The 22,550-nt window shown below is 43.9% G+C and overlaps 1 protein-coding gene across 1 annotated transcript; it reads left to right on the top strand.

The window, feature by feature from the left end:
- Positions 1-456: 456 nt before the first annotated feature.
- Positions 457-21,426, top strand: LOC117441908 (WD repeat-containing protein 62-like; the record flags this gene model as incomplete). Its single annotated transcript, XM_034077924.2, has 15 exons — positions 457-628; positions 1,070-1,201; positions 3,012-3,166; positions 4,885-4,976; positions 10,073-10,198; positions 10,651-10,721; positions 11,165-11,286; positions 12,381-12,456; positions 13,641-13,752; positions 13,845-13,908; positions 17,247-17,360; positions 19,800-19,933; positions 20,358-20,410; positions 20,590-20,877; positions 21,353-21,426. Coding segments are annotated over 15 exons (1,785 nt in total), but the record flags the coding sequence as incomplete, so codon positions are not given.
- Positions 21,427-22,550: the final 1,124 nt, after the last annotated feature.

Below are 22,550 nucleotides of genomic sequence, written 5' to 3' on the forward strand. Positions count from 1 at the left end.
CATTAGCCTCCTTTAGCTTAGCGGTGGTAACGTGAAGTCATGTGACCGTGCTGTAGTTCCTTTATAGCCCAACATTAGCCTACCTTTAGCTTAGCGGTGGTGACGTGAAGTCATGTGACCGTGCTGTAGTTCCTTTATAGCCCAACATTAGCCGCCTTTAGCTTAGCAGTGGTGACGTGAAGTCATGTGACCGTGCTGTAGTTCCTTTATAGCCCAACATTAGCCTCCTTTAGCTTAGCGGTGGTGACGTGAAGTCATGTGACCGTGCTGTAGTTCCTTTATAGCCCAACATTAGCCGCCTTTAGCTTAGCGGTGGTGACGTGTTAATATGTGGAGATTATCCTGCTGAACTAAACGTTTGTTTGACAAAGAGATAATTTTATGACATCAACCAAAATCCCATTGGACCAGGGAGATGCTGTATACTCTGAGTACTTACTGTGTTTGTGTTTTCAGTCCAGGGGCTCAGTACCCCGACACGTTGGCTCTGACCTTTGACCCGGCCTCCAGACACCTGACCTGCGTGTACAACGACCACAGTGTGTATGTGTGGGACGTTAAAGACGTGAGGAACGTGGGGAAGCTGTACTCCGCTCTGTACCACAGCAGCTGTGTGTGGAGCATCGAAGTAAGTCAACATTCATTTATACACCGCCACCTTAGTTTTATTTTAATTTCAAAGAGTGTTTATATTTTATTATAAAGGCCTATTTGGAAAGGAAATCAGGCTACAACACTGCTAACACACTGCTAACACATTGCTAACACACTGGGAGGCGTGTGGTGCAGTGGGTTGCACATTGGTGTTCGGATCAGGGGGTCACAGGTTCAAACCCCACCCCAAATTGCTCCTGTGGGGATTGTCCACAGTATTGAGTATGTAAGTCGTATCTAACAAGTAATAATGTAATGTACTGTAATACTGCTAACACACTGCTAACATACTGTAATCATACTGCTAACACACTGCTAACACACTGCTAACATACTGCTAACATACTGCTAACACAGGGTCAGAAGTACTTCAGTAATACTCGTGGTGTATTTACTGTTTGTGGTGCTTCCCCAGGTGTACCCGGAGCTGTTGGATGCGTCTCAGGCCTGCCTGCCTCCCTCCTCTTTCCTCACCTGTTCGTCTGATAACACCGTCAGACTGTGGAACACCGACCCCCCCATCGCACACCGAAACCTCTACAGCAACGTGAGGCAGCATCTACACAAGTGCATGAGTTTATAAGGGAGTGTAAGTGTAGGAGTCTATAAGAGTATAAGTGTAGCGTAGCGTCCACACGGTTCCGTTGCGTGCTTCAACAGAGACGTGGTGAACGTTGAGAAAAATTCAACTTGTCAAGCGTCGACGGAAGCGCCAGCCTATCAAATCATATTCCAGAACAAGCGCTAGCCAATCAAACACGCTCTTTGTGTGTCCGGGCGGGAGATTAATGCGATTGGTTGTTGGTCGCGCCCCAGACACGCCCACCGGCAAGCTTCAACGTGACGGAACCGTGTGTACGCTACGTGGGAGTCTACAAGTGTATAAGTGTAGGAGTCTAAGAGTGTAGGAGTTTACACCTGTAGATTTATTAAGTGTATAAGGATACAAGTCTACAAATGTCGAGTTTACAAGTTGAGGAGTTTAAAAGTGAAAGACTCTACAAGTGTATATTTGTACAAATCTACAGGTGTACTAGTAAACAAGTGTAGGACTCTTAAAGTGAAGTGTATGAGTCTACAAATGTTTAGTTTACAAGTTAACCTGTTAAGTGCGAGGTTCCGGGCCCTCCCGCAACATCTTGCAGGAAACAGTCTGAGGGCATGTTCATTTCCTAAACTATGAATGTTTTATATCCATGTCACGGAAAGAAACTCATCTAACTGATCATTTTATTTTTATTTTCAAATAAACCCCACAATGCTAACGCTGAGCCTCTGAATTAGCTACGAGCGGAAAATGCTAACAGATTTACTGCACCGAAACTCACTCACAAAACCTTATTATTTATCCATTCTGCACATCCAACCCATCGTTTCACATCGTGAGGGGACACAGAATCGATGGGTACAGACATCATCACTCCATGATACGAACTCGCGACTATAAACAAGAACAGACTCAAAACATGTGGCGCTAGGTAGCTAAAAACGCTAACATGGCTCACCTGTGTGGTAGTCTGGTCAGAAGTGGTCTTCAATGGCATTAAAACGATAAAAACGCTGCTGAAGTTAATCCATAGGTTAATCCAATGTGTCTGTGTCCCTTTGAAATGATTTCTGATAATCCATCAGCAATAAACCTACTTTTCCGTTTCCAGATGTCAGAGCGAGAGATAGGTTCAGTCTGATACAAAACTGTGTGCGCGAAGGCCCTCCTTTTTGTTTTACCATGTGTGTGTGTGTGTGTGGGGAAATTCCCCTTCAATTCTATTGCCTCTGACGGTCAGGAAGAGATGTCAAAATCGAACAAGGGGGGCCAGAGATAAGGAAAATCCACCCAAATGGCCCCAGAAGAGGTTTCTTTGCTAAATCTGTCTAAAAAGGTCAAATATCACTTGTTTTGCATCAATCTTGATACAGGGTACTTATTATATGTTGTACTTTGGATTCCTAAAGCTTTTAGTCTACCATCCCATCATCCAAGGTTAGTTTTCACTATAAGTACAACATATCTTTTGGACGGACACTATAATTTACAGTTTTTTACTATGTTCAATCTGAATTTTCTTTAAAATAAAAAACATCTATATTGATTCTGAATTTTCTGCATCCAACTCAGGTTTATCATTACTTTGAGAACAAAGATTATTAATTTAACCCTTTTAGAAGATATGGTCATTTGTTCTGGGAATGTCATTTTCGAGCCTCAGACCTGAAAAACAGGCTCGGGGCTAAACTGGTTAAGGAGTTTAAAATGTAAGTAGGCTACACGTGTAGGAGTTTAAAAGTAGACGGCTCTACAGGTGAAGGACTCTACGGTGTTTTCTGACCTCCTGTCGACCTCCTGTGTGTTTCAGGACTTGCTGCGGATCGTGTACGTCGGGGAGAACATGCAGCACCTGCAGGCCGAGGGGGGGGGAGCAGGGGCTGATGGGAAGGCAGGAATCAGAGTCCTGGGAGTCAGTCCTGATGGGAAACACCTGGCAGCTGGAGACCGCTGCGGAAACCTGCGGTGAGAGCACAAACAAACAAGCAAACAAACAAACAAACAAATAAACAAACAAAGGGAAGATGGTGGGTAGGTAGGTAGGTAGGTAGGTAGGTAGGTAGGTAGATAGATAGATAGATAGATAGATTGAAAGGAAGGAAGGAAGGTAGATAGGTAGGTAGGTAGGTAGGTAGGTAGGTAGGTAGGTAGGTAGCAGGGTTTCCGCTAGGATTTTTTCTCGACGGTCAAATGTCCGGGCAGATTTTATTTTACCGGACAAATTTGAAACTTACCGGTCATATTTCAATAATAATAATAATAGTTGTGTAGCAGAGTTTCCGTTAGCAGGTAATTACCGGACTATGAGCAGATATGCTGATGTTTAAAACTCAGTTCACGGGGCTCATTTTTATATTGCTTCAGTTTATAATCGTAACAGATCGAAAAAAATTCAGATTAATTTTTCAATAAATGATTCCACAAACAACAAACAACATAATTATTACATTCAAGCAAACTACTTGTAGTAGATAACGTACATTATCCAGAAGTTTACATCAACTTTGAATAATAACACGGGAGAAACGGAGCCTCTCTTTTCCCCTCTCTCTCCCTCTCTCTCTCTCTCCCTCTCCCTCTCTCTCACAGCAGTCTGTTTCTCATGCAGCTCCTGCAGCTCGCTAAACAGAGGGCGGGGCTTCAGGTGATCATGCAGAGCTGCGTGTCTCGGTCAGACTCAGCAGCTGATCTGATCTCTCTCTCGCTCCGGTTACACTTCACTCGCGTTTATGTCCATATCGATCAGATCCAGCTCTCCTGATCGGCCTTTATAGAGAGCACCGACCAAACTATTAAGAGTGAATATCGGGCCCGATAATGACCGGCGGTCCCGATCGATCGGAGCCTCCCTAATTATTACCAGACATTTTGACCGTCAGGTTTTGAATTTACCGTTTTTTTATAAATTTTACCAGCTAAAAACCGGTAATTACCGGCTAACGGAAACCCTGGTAGGTAGGTAGGTAGGTAGGTAGGTAGTAGGTAGGTAGGTAGGTAGTAAGTAGGTAGGTAGTAGGTAGGTAGTAGAGGTAGGTAGTAGGTAGGTAGATTGAAAGGAAGGAAGGTAGGTAGGTAGCCTGCCGGCCGGCGGCCGGTCGGTCGGTCGGTCGGTCTAGTAGGTGGTCGGTGGTAGCGTTCGGTTGCACGGCGGGAGAGGGGTCGGCCGCGGTAGGTTGCCGGTCGTCTTTGGTCGTCGTCGGTTGGTCACGGCCTGGTCGGTCGTAGTCGTCTGTCGGTTGGAAGGAAGGAAAGAAGCCCGGCGGCCGGCCGTGCCGTAGGTCGGAGGCGCCGGCTCGTCGGAGGTAGGCCGGTCGGTGCGGACGGGAGGTAGGTAGGTAGGTAGGAAGGTAGGTAGGTGATCCCAATTTGGGAAATTATTTTGTTGCAGAAGTGTGTTCAGACTTTATAATACAATACTTAAAATACTTTATAAAGTGGAATTAACAATAAAAAATAAAATAAAAACAAACAAACATATCAAATAGAAACAAAACAATATACATTATTCTGGATAATTAAAATAAAAAGTCAAAAATACATGATCCCAATACTACAGGTCTTTTACAAGAAAGGACAAACTCAAACTATGTAGCAGTGAGTTATTGCAGAGGTACCTCTCTTTGATGATGATGATGATGATGATGATGATGAAGATGAGGAAGATGACGTGTTTCTGTGCTCAGGATCTTTGGTCTGGAGTTCCTGGACGAGCTGGTGAAGATCGAGGCTCATGACTCGGAGGTTTTGTGTCTGGAGTTTTCCCCGATCTCCACAGGTAAGAGCTCAGGTCAAAGGTCATCCCTCTGACCTCACTGTACGGCAGCTCGGGTCAAAGGTCAACCCTCTGACCTCACTGTACGGCAGCTCGGGTCAAAGGTCATCCCTCTGACCTCACTGTACGGCAGCTCGGGTCAAAGGTCAACCCTCTGACCTCACTGTACAGCAGCTCAGGTCAAAGGTCAACCCTCTGACCTCACTGTACGGCAGCTCGGGTCAAAGGTCATCCCTCTGACCTCACTGTACGGCAGCTCGGGTCAAAGGTCAACCCTCTGACCTCACTGTACGGCAGCTCGGGTCAAACACACGCGCTCTCGCTAAGCGGTCCTACGACGCTGGTTATCAACTCGGTAACTCAAGCCCGGGGCCCTTTCTCATTTCATCAAATCCCCCTCCTCGACTCCTCGGTCCTCCGGTAGTGACCCGGAAATGAATTTTAGCGCGCCATGTTGAAGGACATCCCATTTCTCTAAATGCACGTCGAGGACCGAGGATCGAGCGTCGAGGAGGCTCTCTGGAGGAGCTCTAACCGAGGAGACACTGATGGGTCCTCCATGGTCCTCCACGGCTGCTTCGTGGATGCATTTCCGGGAACAGAGATGTTTCAAAGAGTCGTGACGCACGGCCGGACTTATCTCAGCCAATGACAGCTCTGCATGCATCCCCTGGATATTATTGTATTAACTGCTTTCATCGCGACGCGATGTTTACAGAGAGAACAGCTGTGAGGTCCTGCAGAAAGCAGAGCAGTGTGTATAATATATATCGCTCAGTAGAACAGGCCGACTCTCTTTGCTTTAGTTTAGTAGATATCTACAAACAAAGAGTCGATATTTTTCTAAAACCATTTAGTGCTTCACAATAAAATACACAACGGCTGTAGCCTGTTTTAGGAGCTGTATGTATGTGCGTGCGTGTGTGTGTGTGTGTGTGTGTGTGTGTGGTATAGTGTGTAGGTGTGTGTGGTACAGTGTGTAGGTGTGTGTGGTACAGTGTGTGCGTAGATGCAGCGGACAGACAGGTCAGTTGGTTTGGTGTCCTCTGCTTACTTTTAATACTTGTAAATACAACTTTTGGCCCGTAATTTATTTTCCTCATTGTAGCGACCAGAGAGGGGGGGGGGATATATCCAGTCTCTGATAGTGTTACGAGTTATGAGAGTGCTCTGTTTGATTCTGAAATTGTATTTATTTATATAAATATATATACATATATATGTGTGTGTGCGTGTCCGCATCTGTAGCCTGTTATTGTCTCATTATACCGCACTGTGAATGAATCAAAGTAAATATATAAGTCGTCATGAACTCATGTGTCCATCAGACAGAGGCTGCTGCCTCCTGTCATCATTAATGGACGTCTCTTTGAAATGACCGCTCAGAGGAGAGGAGTTCTCATTTCTCTCACCGCCTGCTGCTTCCCCTCCTCTCTCCTCGGTTCCCCTCCTCTCTCCTCGGTTCCCCTCCTCGGCTCCTCCGCTCGCATCTCCTGTGGGCGGGACTAAGTGTCGAGGATAGGAGTCGAGGAGGGGAGTTAGATAAATGAGAAAGGGCCCCGGGTTTCTCTGTCCGGCTGAGTGCGCGTTCACATGAAAGGGGCGGGGCTAGCAACATTTGACCGATCACAACTTAATGTGTTGCGTAAAGTAATGCTTCTCCTCCAGTCTGTGACGCTGTGAGTGTTGCACGGCCAGACACGCTCAGCTGACTCAGATCAGGAGATATGTGATACATTATGAAGTGATGTGCCGCGGACTGTACTTAATGTACTCTGATCCGGGTACTTATGTTGTGGCAGATATTTAAGTAAGCTTTCTTAACGCTAATGTTCTAACAGTCAGATTGCTCTGAAGATGGAGGTGATATTCTATTCATGTTCACGTTCACACAGTCGGTGCGACGGCAGCTTTCCTGTGTTTCCTTTCTCCTGTAATATGACTTGATCGCTTTAAACTCCGCACACTGAGCTCTGATTGGTCAGCAGGCGGTGCTTTTCACTGAGTTGAGCTCTTAGCCTGCAACCTAACCTGCTCCGGGGCAGGCTAGCCGCTCAGCATCAGTTACCATGGAGATCTAGCCGCTAAAAAGAGAACCAGCGTCGTAGGACCGGAAAGCCGGAGTTTTCCCTGAAGTTAGCCGCTAAGAGAACATCCGGCTTCGTAGTACAGGCCTCTGGTGTGAAGCTGTTGTTGTAGGTGTGAAGCTGTTGTTGTTGTTGTTGCAGGTGTGAAGCTGTTGTTGTTGTTGCAGGTGTGAAGCTGTTGTTGCAGGTGTGAAGCTGTTGTTGTTGTTGCAGGTGTGAAGCTGTTGTTGTTGCAGGTGTGAAACTGCTGTTGTTGTTGTTGTTGTTGCAGGTGTGAAGCTGTTGTTGTTGTTGCAGGTGTGAAGCTGTTGTTGTTGTTGCAGGTGTGAAGCTGTTGTTGCAGGTGTGAAGCTGTTGTTGTTGTTGCAGGTGTGAAGCTGTTGTTGTTGCAGGTGTGAAACTGTTGTTGTTGTTGTTGTTGTTGCAGGTGTGAAGCTGTTGTTGTTGTTGCAGGTGTGAAGCTGTTGTTGTTGTTGCAGGTGTGAAGCTGTTGTTGTAGGTGTGAAACTGTTGTTGTTGTTGTTGCAGGTGTGAAGCTGTTGTTGTTGCAGGTGTGAAGCTGTTGTTGTTGTTGCAGGTGTGAAACTGTTGTTGTTGCAGGTGTGAAACTGTTGTTGTTGTTGCAGGTGTGAAACTGTTGTTGTTGCAGGTGTGAAGCTGTTGTTGTTGTTGTTGCAGGTGTGAAACTGTTGTTGTTGCAGGTGTGAAGCTGTTGTTGTTGTTGTTGCAGGTGTGAAACTGTTGTTGTTGCAGGTGTGAAGCTGTTGTTGTTGTTGCAGGTGTGAAGCTGTTGTTGTTGCAGGTGTGAAGCTGTTGTTGTTGCAGGTGTGAAGCTGTTGTTGTTGTTGTTGCAGGTGTGAAGCTGTTGTTGTTGCAGGTGTGAAGCTGTTGTTGTTGTTGTTGCAGGTGTGAAACTGTTGTTGTTGCAGGTGTGAAGCTGTTGTTGTTGCAGGTGTGAAGCTGTTGTTGTTGTTGTTGCAGGTGTGAAGCTGTTGTTGTTGTTGCAGGTGTGAAGCTGTTGTTGTTGTTGCAGGTGTGAAGCTGTTGTTGCAGGTGTGAAGCTGTTGTTGTTGTTGCAGGTGTGAAGCTGTTGTTGTTGCAGGTGTGAAACTGTTGTTGTTGTTGTTTGCAGGGTGTGAAGCTGTTGTTGTTGTTTGCAGGTGTGAAGCTGTTGTTGTAGTGTGAAAACTGTTGTTGTTGTTGCAGGTGTGAAGCTGTTGTTGTTGTTGTTGCAGGTGTGAAGCTGTTGTTGTTGTTGCAGGTGTGAAACTGTTGTTGTTGCAGGTGTGAAACTGTTGGTGTTGTTGCAGGTGTGAAATGTTGTTGTTGCAGGTGTGAAGCTGTTGTTGTTGTTGTTGCAGGTGTGAAACTGTTGTTGTTGCAGGTGTGAAGCTGTTGTTGTTGTTGTTGCAGGTGTGAAACTGTTGTTGTTGCAGGTGTGAAGCTGTTGTTGTTGTTGCAGGTGTGAAGCTGTTGTTGTTGTTGCAGGTGTGAAACTGTTGTTGTTGCAGGTGTGAAGCTGTTGTTGTTGTTGCAGGTGTGAAGCTGTTGTTGTTGTTGCAGGTGTGAAACTGTTGTTGTTGCAGGTGTGAAGCTGTTGTTGTTGCAGGTGTGAAGCTGTTGTTGTTGTTGTTGCAGGTGTGAAGCTGTTGTTGTTGTTGTTGTTGCAGGTGTGAAACTGTTGTTGTTGCAGGTGTGAAGCTGTTGTTGTTGCAGGTGTGAAGCTGTTGTTGTTGTTGTTGCAGGTGTGAAGCTGTTGTTGTTGCAGGTGTGAAACTGTTGTTGTTGTTGTTGTTGCAGGTGTGAAGCTGTTGTTGTTGTTGTTGCAGGTGTGAAGCTGTTGTTGTTGCAGGTGTGAAGCTGTTGTTGCAGGTGTGAAGCTGTTGTTGTAGGTGTGAAGCTGTTGTTGTTGTTGTTGTTGCAGGTGTGAAACTGTTGTTGTTGCAGGTGTGAAGCTGTTGTTGTTGTTGCAGGTGTGAAGCTGTTGTTGTAGGTGTGAAACTGTTGTTGTTGTTGTTGCAGGTGTGAAACTGTTGTTGTTGCAGGTGTGAAACTGTTGTTGTTGTTGCAGGTGTGAAACTGTTGTTGTTGCAGGTGTGAAGCTGTTGTTGTTGTTGTTGCAGGTGTGAAACTGTTGTTGTTGCAGGTGTGAAGCTGTTGTTGTTGTTGTTGCAGGTGTGAAGCTGTTGTTGTTGCAGGTGTGAAACTGTTGTTGTTGTTGTTGCAGGTGTGAAGCTGTTGTTGTAGGTGTGAAGCTGTTGTTGTTGTTGCAGGTGTGAAGCTGTTGTTGTTGTTGCAGGTGTGAAACTGTTGTTGTTGCAGGTGTGAAGCTGTTGTTGTTGTTGCAGGTGTGAAGCTGTTGTTGCAGGTGTGAAGCTGTTGTTGTTGTTGCAGGTGTGAAGCTGTTGTTGTTGTTGTTGCAGGTGTGAAGCTGTTGTTGCAGGTGTGAAGCTGTTGTTGTTGTTGCAGGTGTGAAGCTGTTGTTGTTGCAGGTGTGAAACTGTTGTTGTTGTTGCAGGTGTGAAGCTGTTGTTGTTGTTGTTGCAGGTGTGAAGCTGTTGTTGTAGGTGTGAAGCTGTTGTTGTTGTTGTTGCAGGTGTGAAACTGTTGTTGTTGCAGGTGTGAAGCTGTTGTTGCAGGTGTGAAGCTGTTGTTGTAGGTGTGAAACTGTTGTTGTTGTTGTTGTTGTTGTTGTTGTTGCAGGTGTGAAGCTGTTGTTGTTGTTGCAGGTGTGAAGCTGTTGTTGTTGTTGCAGGTGTGAAACTGTTGTTGTTGCAGGTGTGAAACTGTTGTTGTTGTTGCAGGTGTGAAACTGTTGTTGTTGCAGGTGTGAAGCTGTTGTTGTTGTTGTTGCAGGTGTGAAGCTGTTGTTGTTGTTGCAGGTGTGAAACTGTTGTTGTTGTTGTTGCAGGTGTGAAGCTGTTGTTGTAGGTGTGGAGCTGTTGTTGTTGTTGCAGGTGTGAAGCTGTTGTTGTTGTTGCAGGTGTGAAGCTGCTGTTGTTGTTGTTGCAGGTGTGAAGCTGTTGGCGTCGGCCAGCAGAGACAGGCTGATCCACGTCTTCAACCTGGAGAAGAACTACAGCCTGGAGCAGACGCTGAGCGACCACTCGGCCTCCATCACTGCCGTCAAGTTCACAGGTACCGTCGTCCCGCGCTGCTAAGCCAGTCTGAGCGCCCCCTAGTGGCCCGTGGGCGTATTGGTACCATTTCCCATTTGAAATGAATGAATAATAAATTCAAAGTGTTTCTCAAATAGTTTAAACTTGACTCGTATCGGAGCAACAGAGACATAAACTCCGTGATGAATGTAGTCTACATTTCAGAAGAGGTGTTAACCCTGAGAGCTTTTCTATCTCAACTGAAGGACATGTAGAACCTGTAGCTGTGTTGTTGATGGAATGCGTGAACGAGGCGATGTTGAGAAGCTGTCATTATTCGGCTGTAATGTGTTATAAACTGTTGGAGTGCTACGCAGGCCTTTCGTTTTTGGATATTTGCAACATAGTTTTCTCTCTCCGCGACCCGACCACGGATAAGCGGGAGAAGATGGATGGATGGTTTTCTCTTGATACTTTTCTTTCGACCTGCAGGTGAGAGTCCGGAGGTCCGAATGGTGAGCTGTGGAGCCGACAAAAGCATCTACTTCCAGACCGCCGAGCAGGTCTGCACACGCTGAAGGGTTCAGAAAGGCTTCACTCGGGGACACATCTTTACGAAATATATATATATATTTATTGATCTAGTATATAGATAGATGGATGGATACTTTATTGGGAAATGATTTTGTCACAGAAGCAGACATTGTCATAGGCTTTGCGACCACACATTAGAATAATAAAACCTTCTCGTTCAGTCTTAACATCTGAACAACTAAATTCTAGAGAAAGTATTTGGTACTTCTGCAGATATTGCTTTTTTTAAATATACAATATGGGGACTGAAGGTCCGGCATAGGATTTCCGCTGATCCACAGCGGGCAGAGTTATGGACACATATTGGAAGTGTGTTTCTGATTGTAATAACGTGTAAGTCTGCATCGAGACACTTCCCAATGTTTCTGTTGCTCATAATACACTTCCTCCGTGCGGGATGTTTTCTCTGCAGACGGCCGAGGGTCCGTCGTTCTCTCGGAGTCACCACGTGGTGGAGAAAACCACGCTGTACGACATGGACCTGGATTCAACCCGGACTCACGTCGCCATCGCCTGCCAGGACCGAAACATCAGGTGAGAAACAAGAAATACCAGAACTAGCAGCTGGTCCCAGGTCAGTCTGAAGCAGCCCTCACTACAAGAGGAGAGTCTTCAGTCTATAGCAGCAAAACTGGCAGCTGGTCCCAGGTCAGCCTGAACCAGCCCTCACTATAAGAGGAGAGTCTTCAGTCTATAGCAGCAGAACTAGCAGCTGGTCCCAGGTCAGCCTGAACCAGCCCTCACTATAAGAGGAGAGTCTATAGCAGCAGAACTAGCAGCTGGTCCCAGGTCAGCCTGAATCAGCCCTCACTATAAGAGGAGAGTCTTCAGTCTATAGCAGCAAAACTGGCAGCTGGTCCCAGGTCAGTCTGAACCAGCCCTCACTATAAGAGGAGAGTCTTCAGTCTATAGCAGCAGAACTAGCAGCTGGTCCCAGGTCAGTCTGAACAAGCCCTCACTATAAGAGGAGAGTCTATAGCAGCAGAACTAGCAGCTGGTCCCAGGTCAGTCTGAACCAGCCCTCACTATAAGAGGAGAGTCTTCAGTCTATAGCAGCAGAACTAGCAGCTGGTCCCAGGTCAGTCTGATCCCTCACTATAAGAGGAGAGTCTTCAGTCTATAGCAGCAGAACTAGCAGCTGGTCCCAGGTCAGTCTGAACCAGCCCTCACTATAAGAGGAGAGTCTATAGCAGCAGAACTAGCAGCTGGTCCCAGGTCAGTCTGAACCAGCCCTCACTATAAGAGGAGAGTCTATAGCAGCAGAACTAGCAGCTGGTCCCAGGTCAGTCTGAACCAGCCCTCACTATAAGAGGAGAGTCTATAGCAGCAGAACTAGCAGCTGGTCCCAGGTCAGTCTGAACCAGCCCTCACTATAAGAGGAGAGTCTTCAGTCTATAGCAGTAGAACAAGCAGCTGGTCCCAGGTCAGTCTGAAGCAGCCCTCACTACAAGAGGAGAGTCTTCAGTCTAGAGCAGCAGAACAAGCAGCTGGTCCCAGGTCAGCCTGAACCCTCACTATAAGCTTCATCACAGAGGAGAGTCTTACTTTGAAATAGAGATGAGTGAATAATTAAGAAGTATGTATGATCAGGTGTCGAACACTGAAGCTGATTTGAGTGTTTTTCTTAGGGTGTACAACGTGGAGACGGGGAAGCTGAAGAAGTGTTTGAAAGGCTCGTCCAGCGATGAAGGAGCTCTGCTGAAGGTTAGCTCATGCTTTTGTTATCTGATCTTCACTACATCCATCAATGTATCACAGGGTCAGCAGCTGAAACCAGTACTTTTATAACATTATATACCTTCATGACAGCTGAACAAGGAAAAGTAGTATTATATCATCACATTTCAAGTTGCTCCTAGAGAGTGCCCACAGTATTGCATGTATGTAAGTCTCTTTGGATAAAAGCATCTAACAACTGTCAACATGATCCTGATCAAATCACTACGTATTGTCATATCCTGAAAAATAGTGTGAATGTAAATCATACAAAACAGATGACCTTAATGTGGTGTCATGATATCCACCTGCTAAAAGCAGGTGGATATCATGACACCACATTACAGCCTAAGCTGCCAGTAAAGACCTTTTGTAATACGTGACCTGCTCCATCGAAATCAGTCGCATTGACCCGAAGACACATGTTGAGCTGTGTACACTGCTGGAAAGAGGAGAGTCCTAGCTTTCTGATGATATCAGGATTGTTGTTGTGCTCCAAATATTAAGCGAAATATGTCACATTATATAACGACTGTCACGAGTCCTCATTTTGAGAAAAAGGCCTTCAAAGTTTCCTCTCTCTGGAATCCATCGATCTGATTGGTTATTAGCAAATTATCAAAATACTACGGAGGGAAGATAGTTTCGTTTGGAGGGGAAGCTCGCAAGTGTGTGTGTATACCATAAGTGTATACTTGTGTGTTAGTGTAATTTTGCGTGTGTGTGTCCCGGGGAAAACCCTCAGGAGAAACCCCGGCTGTTGTTCTGCCTGCTGTGATGTCACGTTACTCCGTTCTCCGCTTGTAATTATGCCGAAGCTTCAAAGTTATATTTATCATCTGAATTTGCCGAAACAAGTTTAATATTCTGAAAGCCAAGACTTTGTTTGTTTAAAATCAAACAAAACACCCGAACCTCGAAAAAATAGTTTTTTACGTAAATCCACGTTTATTTTGAAATGAGCCGTTGCGACTTCCGACTGATTTCGATAGAGCGGGTAACATATACAAATGAAAATGAAAAAAGTATTCCATCGTGTTTCTGATTCAATTGACCGTACTTCTTTCTGTGCAGCAGTCTGCTATACAGAAATAACACACCGCAGAATATCCACACTGAGCCCTGTAATGACCGTACTGATTCTGCCCTGTGATTGGCTGGTTGATCTGCAGGTTCAGATGGATCCGTCCGGGTCCTTCTTCGCCACCAGCTGCTCCGATAAAAACATCTCCATCTTCGACTACGAGTCCGGAGAGTGTGTCGCCACCTTGTTCGGACACTCGGGTGAGAAAACCAGTCGACGAGTCCCTCAGTGGATCTGTGTTTGAGGTCTGGAGTGTCTCTCTTCTTCTGATGTTCCATTTCTATTTCTTTAGAGATCGTCACCTGTATGAGGTTCAGTCAGGACTGCAAACACCTCATCACTGTGTCCGGAGACAGGTAAGACAGGTGGACTTCACTTTAATCTTAAGACAGGTGGACTTCACTTTAATCTTAAGACAGGTGAGACAGGTAGACTTCACTTTAATCTTAAGACAGGTGAGACAGGTGGACTTCACTTTAATCTTAAGACAGGTGGACTTCACTTTAATCTTAAGACAGGTGAGACAGGTAGACTTCACTTTAATCTTAAGACAGGTGAGACAGGTGGACTTCACTTTAATCTTGAGACAGGTGAGACAGGTAGACTTCACTTTAATCTTGAGACAGGTGGACTTCACTTTAATCTTGAGACAGGTGAGACAGGTGGACTTCACTTTAATCTTGAGACAGGTAGACTTCACTTTAATCTTGAGACAGGTAGACTTCACTTTAATCTTGAGACAGGTAGACTTCACTTTAATCTTGAGACAGGTGGACTTCACTTTAATCTTGAGACAGGTGAGACAGGTGGACTTCACTTTAATCTTGAGACAGGTAGACTTCACTTTAATCTTGAGACAGGTAGACTTCACTTTAATCTTGAGACAGGTGAGACAGGTGGACTTCACTTTAATCTTGAGACAGGTAGACTTCACTTTAATCTTGAGACAGGTGAGACAGGTAGACTTCACTTTAATCTTGAGACAGGTAGACTTCACTTTAATCTTGAGACAGGTAGACTTCACTTTAATCTTGAGACAGGTGAGACAGGTAGACTTCACTTTAATCTTGAGACAGGTAGACTTCACTTTAATCTTGAGACAGGTGGACTTCACTTTAATCTTGAGACAGGTAGACTTCACTTTAATCTTGAGACAGGTGGACTTCACTTTAATCTTGAGACAGGTGGACTTCACTTTAATCTTGAGACAGGTGGACTTCACTTTAATCTTGAGACAGGTAGACTTCACTTTAATCTTGAGACAGGTAGACTTCACTTTAATCTTGAGACAGGTAGACTTCACTTTAATCTTGAGACAGGTGAGACAGGTAGCCTTCACTTTAATCTTGAGACAGGTAGACTTCACTTTAATCTTGAGACAGGTGGACTTCACTTTAATCTTGAGACAGGTAGACTTCACTTTAATCTTGAGACAGGTTAGACAGGTGGACTTCACTTTAATCTTGAGACAGGTGGACTTCACTTTAATCTTGAGACAGGTAGACTTCACTTTAATCTTGAGACAGGTAGACTTCACTTTAATCTTGAGACAGGTGAGACAGGTGGACTTCACTTTAATCTTGAGACAGGTAGACTTCACTTTAATCTTGAGACAGGTAGACAGGTGGACTTCACTTTAATCTTGAGACAGGTAGACTTCACTTTAATCTTGAGACAGGTAGACTTCACTTTAATCTTGAGACAGGTAGACTTCACTTTGATCTTGAGACAGGTGAGACAGGTAGACTTCACTTTACTCTTGAGACAGGTAGACTTCACTTTAATCTTGAGACAGGTGAGACAGGTAGACTTCACTTTAATCTTGAGACAGGTGAGACAGGTAGACTTCACTTTAATCTTGAGACAGGTAGACTTCACTTTAATCTTGAGACAGGTGAGACAGGTAGACTTCACTTTAATCTTGAGACAGGTAGACTTCACTTTAATCTTGAGACAGGTAGACTTCACTTTAATCTTGAGACAGGTAGACTTCACTTTAATCTTGAGACAGGTGGACTTCACTTTAATCTTGAGACAGGTGGACTTCACTTTAATCTTGAGACAGGTGGACTTCACTTTAATCTTGAGACAGGTAGACTTCACTTTAATCTTGAGACAGGTGGACTTCACTTTAATCTTGAGACAGGTGGACTTCACTTTAATCTTGAGACAGGTGGACTTCACTTTAATCTTGAGACAGGTAGACTTCACTTTAATCTTGAGACAGGTGGACTTCACTTTAATCTTGAGACAGGTGGACTTCACTTTAATCTTGAGACAGGTAGACTTCACTTTAATCTTGAGACAGGTAGACTTCACTTTAATCTTGAGACAGGTAGACTTCACTTTAATCTTGAGACAGGTAGACTTCACTTTAATCTTGAGACAGGTAGACTTCACTTTGATCTTGAGACAGGTGAGACAGGTAGACTTCACTTTACTCTTGAGACAGGTAGACTTCACTTTAATCTTGAGACAGGTGAGACAGGTAGACTTCACTTTAATCTTGAGACAGGTGAGACAGGTGGACTTCACTTTAATCTTGAGACAGGTGAGACAGGTAGACTTCACTTTAATCTTGAGACAGGTGAGACAGGTAGACTTCACTTTAATCTTGAGACAGGTAGACTTCACTTTAATCTTGAGACAGGTGAGACAGGTAGACTTCACTTTAATCTTGAGACAGGTAGACTTCACTTTAATCTTGAGACAGGTAGACTTCACTTTAATCTTGAGACAGGTAGACTTCACTTTAATCTTGAGACAGGTGGACTTCACTTTAATCTTGAGACAGGTGGACTTCACTTTAATCTTGAGACAGGTGGACTTCACTTTAATCTTGAGACAGGTAGACTTCACTTTAATCTTGAGACAGGTGGACTTCACTTTAATCTTGAGACAGGTGGACTTCACTTTAATCTTGAGACAGGTGGACTTCACTTTAATCTTGAGACAGGTGGACTTCACTTTAATCTTGAGACAGGTGGACTTCACTTTAATCTTGAGACAGGTAGACTTCACTTTAATCTTGAGACAGGTGAGACAGGTAGACTTCACTTTAATCTTGAGACAGGTAGACTTCACTTTAATCTTGAGACAGGTGGACTTCACTTTAATCTTGAGACAGGTAGACTTCACTTTAATCTTGAGACAGGTGGACTTCACTTTAATCTTGAGACAGGTGGACTTCACTTTAATCTTGAGACAGGTGGACTTCACTTTAATCTTGAGACAGGTGGACTTCACTTTAATCTTGAGACAGGTGGACTTCACTTTAATCTTGAGACAGGTAGACTTCACTTTAATCTTGAGACAGGTAGACTTCACTTTAATCTTGAGACAGGTAGACTTCACTTTAATCTTGAGACAGGTGAGACAGGTAGACTTCACTTTAATCTTGAGACAGGTGAGACAGGTAGACTTCACTTTAATCTTGAGACAGGTAGACTTCACTTTAATCTTGAGACAGGTAAGACAGGTAGACTTCACTTTAATCTTGAGACAGGTAGACTTCACTTTAATCTTGAGACAGGTAGACTTCACTTTAATCTTGAGACAGGTAGACTTCACTTTAATCTTGAGACAGGTGAGACAGGTAGACTTCACTTTAATCTTGAGACAGGTAGACTTCACTTTACTCTTGAGACAGGTACACTTTACTTGTGTTTAATGTTGTGTGTGTGTGTGTGTGTAGTTGTGTGTTTATCTGGAGGCTTGACTCTCAGATGACCAGCATCATGAAGAAGAGGCGAGGCCTAAAGATGGCCGCCGCTCCTGAAGCCTGCAGCCGCAAGCTACCTAGCATCAGGTGAGAGATGTAGTACCTCCTGTTGGCCACTATGGAAATTAGCTTCAATGTCCGGCACACTTCCTGTTGACTAAAACGTTTTAAAGTTGAAACTTGAATTGATTTATTTCCAATTATTTGTGGGCGGGGTTTAATATGTGTGGCGCTGGGGGTGGAGCTTGTAATAATAATAATATGTCACTACATTTTTTAACAGAGCGCTTTTTCAAGTGCTCTATAGCCGCATTCACACCGCAGGACTTTCCCTGGTACTTTGGTTCTTTAGTTCCGTTAGTACCAATAATGTCGCGTTCACACCGCCGGGACTACTCAGTGCCGGGAACTCTTTTGGCCATTTTCAGTCCCTGCTAGAGAGGTGGTACGAACCTGGTGATAAAAGAGTGCCAATGTCTATTCTATTTCTATTGGCTGGGTGAATTGCAAACCACGCCCCGTTAGACTCTGAATTTTTTTGTTAGGCAGCCATTTTTTCCCTCGCTACAAAACCACATCCACACCTGAGCGAGTAGTTTTTTTGTACTTTAAAGCAGTTATGACCACACGTACTACAACACCGGAGCGGTGGAATGATGAGGAAGTGTCGGCGCTTCTGGCAATTTGCTCCAAGGACGGGATGCAGCAGCTTCTACAGAAAGCAGTTCCCAACTCCAAATGTTTTGAGCGATGTTCGCTACTTGAGCTGGGAATCGTGCACAGTGCACACGGATGAAAATAAAGAAACTCAGCCGTGTAGTTCTTCTTCTCTCGTTTTTTTTTGTACTCGCCGTGAAGTGGTTTTGCGGCCTGCCAGTAAACCCAGAGAAGAAGAAGACGAAGTGACGTCAGCGTAATCTTGCCTCAGGGAAAGTACTGCGGTGTGAATGCGATTGGCACCTGCCCCCTGGCGGATTCAGTGCCGTGGTACTTTAGTGCTGGCACTAAAGTACGGCAAGTCCTGCGGTGTGAAAGCGGCTAATGGCTTGGTTTCGCGGCGGGTGTTATTCTAGGAGGTGGGGTTTAACACTGGGGGTGGGGCTTATACTAGGAGGCGGAGTTTAAACACTGGAAGGCGGGGCTTGACTGGGGTAGAGTAGTAGTATTCGTTTATTAGTCCCCGAGGGGAAAATGGGTTGCAGCACATCACAGAGGCATTTAAAAAGTTAAGACAATACATCACTGACAACAACATAGACACAGATAAAAACAAACTGACATAAGAAAACCAGATATCGGCAGACATGACGAGGGGCCTATGGGGAGGACAGGGCCAGACCAGCTGGGTGAACAGTGCGTCCTAGCCATCATTTATTCAGGAGTTTGATGGCTTGTGGGACGAAAGACAGCCGAGATCTGTTCTTTTTTAAATAAGGGGCACGATATCTCCGCCCGGATGGCAACAGTTCAAAGTAAGAGGCAAGAGGGTGCCTCAGGTCACTCACAATATTGTGTGCCAATTTTAAAACGCTGTCCTCGTATAAGCATTCTATATTAGCAAATGAGATTCCTGTCAATTTACTGGACAATGTTCCGGCCCTCCTGACTGACTTTTTCTGTGGCTCAGTGGCGTTCCGAACCAGCATGTGACGCCGAAGGAGAGCACACTTTCGATAAAAGCATGATAAAACATCTTCACCATCTGTTGCCGACATTACAAGACAATAATTTACGTAAAAAAAACATTCTTTGTTGAGACTTAGCATTTATTTTCTCAGACCAAACATCCCATCTGAGCTTGTGGTCAAGCACGACAGCAAGATATTTGTACTCAGTGACACATTGAATGGGCTCGCTATTTAAAAGAGTCGGGTTGGGCGATTGTGCTTTTCTAAAATCAATTTCCATCTCCTTTGTTTTTGACGTGTTTAGAAGCAGGTTTGACTTCTCACACCAGTTAGTAAAGCAGTCAAGGACAGGCCCATGCTCCTCTTCCTCATCCAATAGGAGGCTGGCCGTATCATCTGCACACTTCATAAAGTGCCTATTGGGAAAAGTGCTGATGCAGGAGTTGGTGTCTAAAATAAACAAAAGAGAGGATAAGACACATCCCTGGGGTGAGCCTATCCAGGTAGTTATTGTGTCAGAAAGTGCCATGCCTATTTTGACCTGCGGAGTTCTCCAGCTGAGGAAGTCCACGATCCAGGAGATCAGACCAGGTTCAAGTGACAATTCTTCAGTTAAAATATTTGCTAAAATACTTGGCTTGATGGTGTTAAAAGCTGATGAAAAGTCGGCAAATAGAATCTTTACATGGGCTTTTGGCGTCTCGAGGTGTGCAGAAGATGTACTTTGGGCAGGGTTTAGTAGTGTGGTTTGACACTGGGGGTGGGGCTTATACTAGGAGGCGGAGTTTAAATACTGAGTTATCGGCCCAGTGTTTGCTCAAGATCCAGATTTAGCTATTTTGGCTTCACTCCCCATTAAGTGAGTTTTATAGGAATATCGAGTGTGATGTTGTTTCAGGAGGGAGACCTTCATCACGGGACCCTCCTCTCAGCTGCCTCATATGGAGGAAGAGGAGGAAAAGGAGGAAGAGGAGGAAGAAAAGGAAGTGGAAGACCTCGGGACTCCTGACTCCAGACTCGACTCTGCTCACAGTCAGTTTTAACCAGGACATTTTTGGAGCCGATATTTGTGTTTTTCGCTACACTACATTTATCTGACGGGTTTAAAAAAACAACATTTTGAGAATCAGAAGATATCATAGAATTACGAGATTACAATTTGTCTTTTTTTTTAAGATAAATTACTGCATTTTCAAGAAAGGAAATCAGAATATTTTGTGTTGGGGAAAAAAAGTAAAATAATTAAATTAAATAAAAGAAAAAACGTAAAAGAAAAAACGTCTCATTATTTGAGAATCAAACGCAAGGGTATTTATTTTGAGTTGAAAAGAGTCGGATCATTTTGAGGTTTAAAAGATGCAGGAAGATTTATTTTACAAAGTACTGATTTTTGCAGCAGAAATAATTGTCATATTTTGAGAGGTTTTTTCATGTTTTAATTTCTTATCTTTTCCAGAAGCTCCGCTGCTTCAGACCAACGGGAAACTCCCGCTGTGGTTCAGGAAACTGGTCAGCATCTACAAAATACTCTCTTTATTACTCATCTGAGTTTTCAGATAGATTTTAATGGTGTGTGTGTGTGTGGGCGTGTGTGTGTGTGTGTGACCTCAGGTTAATTAAAGGTTGAGAAAATAATGACAAGCGTGAAGTAAGATTAAAGAAGCGTGAAATCTGTGTGTGTGTTTTAGCATGGTCAGGGCGGGGCCTCTGCTGCCGTCCAATCAGCCGCTGAGCCTCATCAGGTGAGGAGTCGGTGGGCGGAGCAACGAGACCCTCTAAACATCGTCTCCAACTTCTCCCCAAGTCCCACCCAGAGTCCTGGGGAGGAAGAGGAGGAGCAGAGGGAGGAAGAGGAGGAGCAGAGAGAAGAGGAGGAAGAGGAGGGACACTTCCACCCTCAGAGTCTGGAGAGTCTGCTGGTAGAGGAGGAGGAGGAGGAGGAGGAGGAGGAAGAAGAGCAGGAAGATGGAGAGGAGGTTAGCTCAGCGCCTCCATTGGATTTTTTTTGTTTACTTACGGAACAAAAAAAATGTAATATCGGAGAAAAAAGTATAGTTCTATGAAACAAATCTCGTTATGAATTAAAAGGCAAAAAAAGTTAAATTCTCAGGAAAAAATCTAACATCTGGAAAAAAGTCAACATTTAAAATAAAAGGTACATTTTGAAAGAAAATTCTAAATCTGAGAAAAAAGGAAGAAATTCGCCAAAATAAGTCTCTGAAAAAGTCATTCTGAAAAAAGTCGGGGGGAATTCCCTTAGAATTCAAGAAAGAACGTTTCAATACCAAATTAGAAATGGTCTGGTGAAGGACTGATTTTATTTAAATGTAATAGTGAATGATCTGGAATTTTATATTAGAAATGTTTAATGTAATTTTCATGATTTTAAAATCGTAATGACTCCAGCGTGTGCTTGCTGCTGATGGATGCTATTCCCCCACAATGCAACAGGTGCCGCAGAATCCAGGTGAGAAGAGGAGCAGCTACATCCTGTACCCTGATACCAACACCACCACCACCGACAGGTACATCTTACTTTCATATTTACTTTACTCAACACAACTGAAACTTGAAATAAACACCTGAAATGTAAAAAACATACCTGAAAAAAGAAAAATGCTTGGGTTGAGGGAGACTGGAACACACCTGAAACTTAGAACACACCTGAAACTTAGAACACCTAAACTAGAACACACCTGAAACTTAGAACACACCTGAAACTTAGAACACACCTGAAACTTAGAACACACCTGCAACTATGAAAACACCTGCAACTATGAAAACACCTGAAACTATGAAAACACCTGAAACTTAGAAAACACCTGAAACTTAGAAAACACCTGCAACTATGAAAACACCTGAAACTATGAAAACACCTGAAACTTAGAACACACCTGAAACTTAGAAAACACCTGAAACTATGAAAACACCTGAAACTTAGAAAACAACTGAAACTTAGAAAACACCTGAAACTATGAAAACACCTGAAACTATGAACACACCTGAAACTATGAAAACACCTGAAACTATGAAAACACCTGAAACTTAGAACACACCTGAAACTATGAAAACACCTGAAACTATGAAAACACCTGAAACTATGAAAACACCTGAAACTATGAAAACACCTGAAACTTAGAAAACACCTGAAACTATGAAAACACCTGAAACTTAGAACACACCTGAAACTATGAAAACACCTGAAACTTAGAACACACCTGAAACTATGAAAACACCTGAAACTATGAAAACACCTGATACTATGAAAACACCTGATACTATGAAAACACTTGAAACTTAGAAAACACCTGAAACTATGAAAACACCTGAAACTATGAAAACACCTGAAACTTAGAAAACACCTGAAACTATGAAAACACCTGAAACTTAGAACACACCTGAAACTATGAAAACACCTGAAACTTAGAAAACACCTGAAACTATGAAAACACCTGAAACTATGAAAACACCTGATACTATGAAAACACCTGAAACTATGAAAACACCTGAAACTTATGAAAACACCTGAAACTATGAAAACACCTGAAACTATGAAAACACTTGAAACTATGAAAACACCTGAAACTATGAAAACACCTGAAACTATGAAAACACTTGAAACTATGAAAACACCTGAAACTATGAAAAC

This window comes from Pseudochaenichthys georgianus, unplaced genomic scaffold, assembly GCF_902827115.2.
Source record: "Pseudochaenichthys georgianus unplaced genomic scaffold, fPseGeo1.2 scaffold_2139_arrow_ctg1, whole genome shotgun sequence".
Lineage (NCBI taxonomy): Eukaryota > Metazoa > Chordata > Actinopteri > Perciformes > Channichthyidae > Pseudochaenichthys > Pseudochaenichthys georgianus.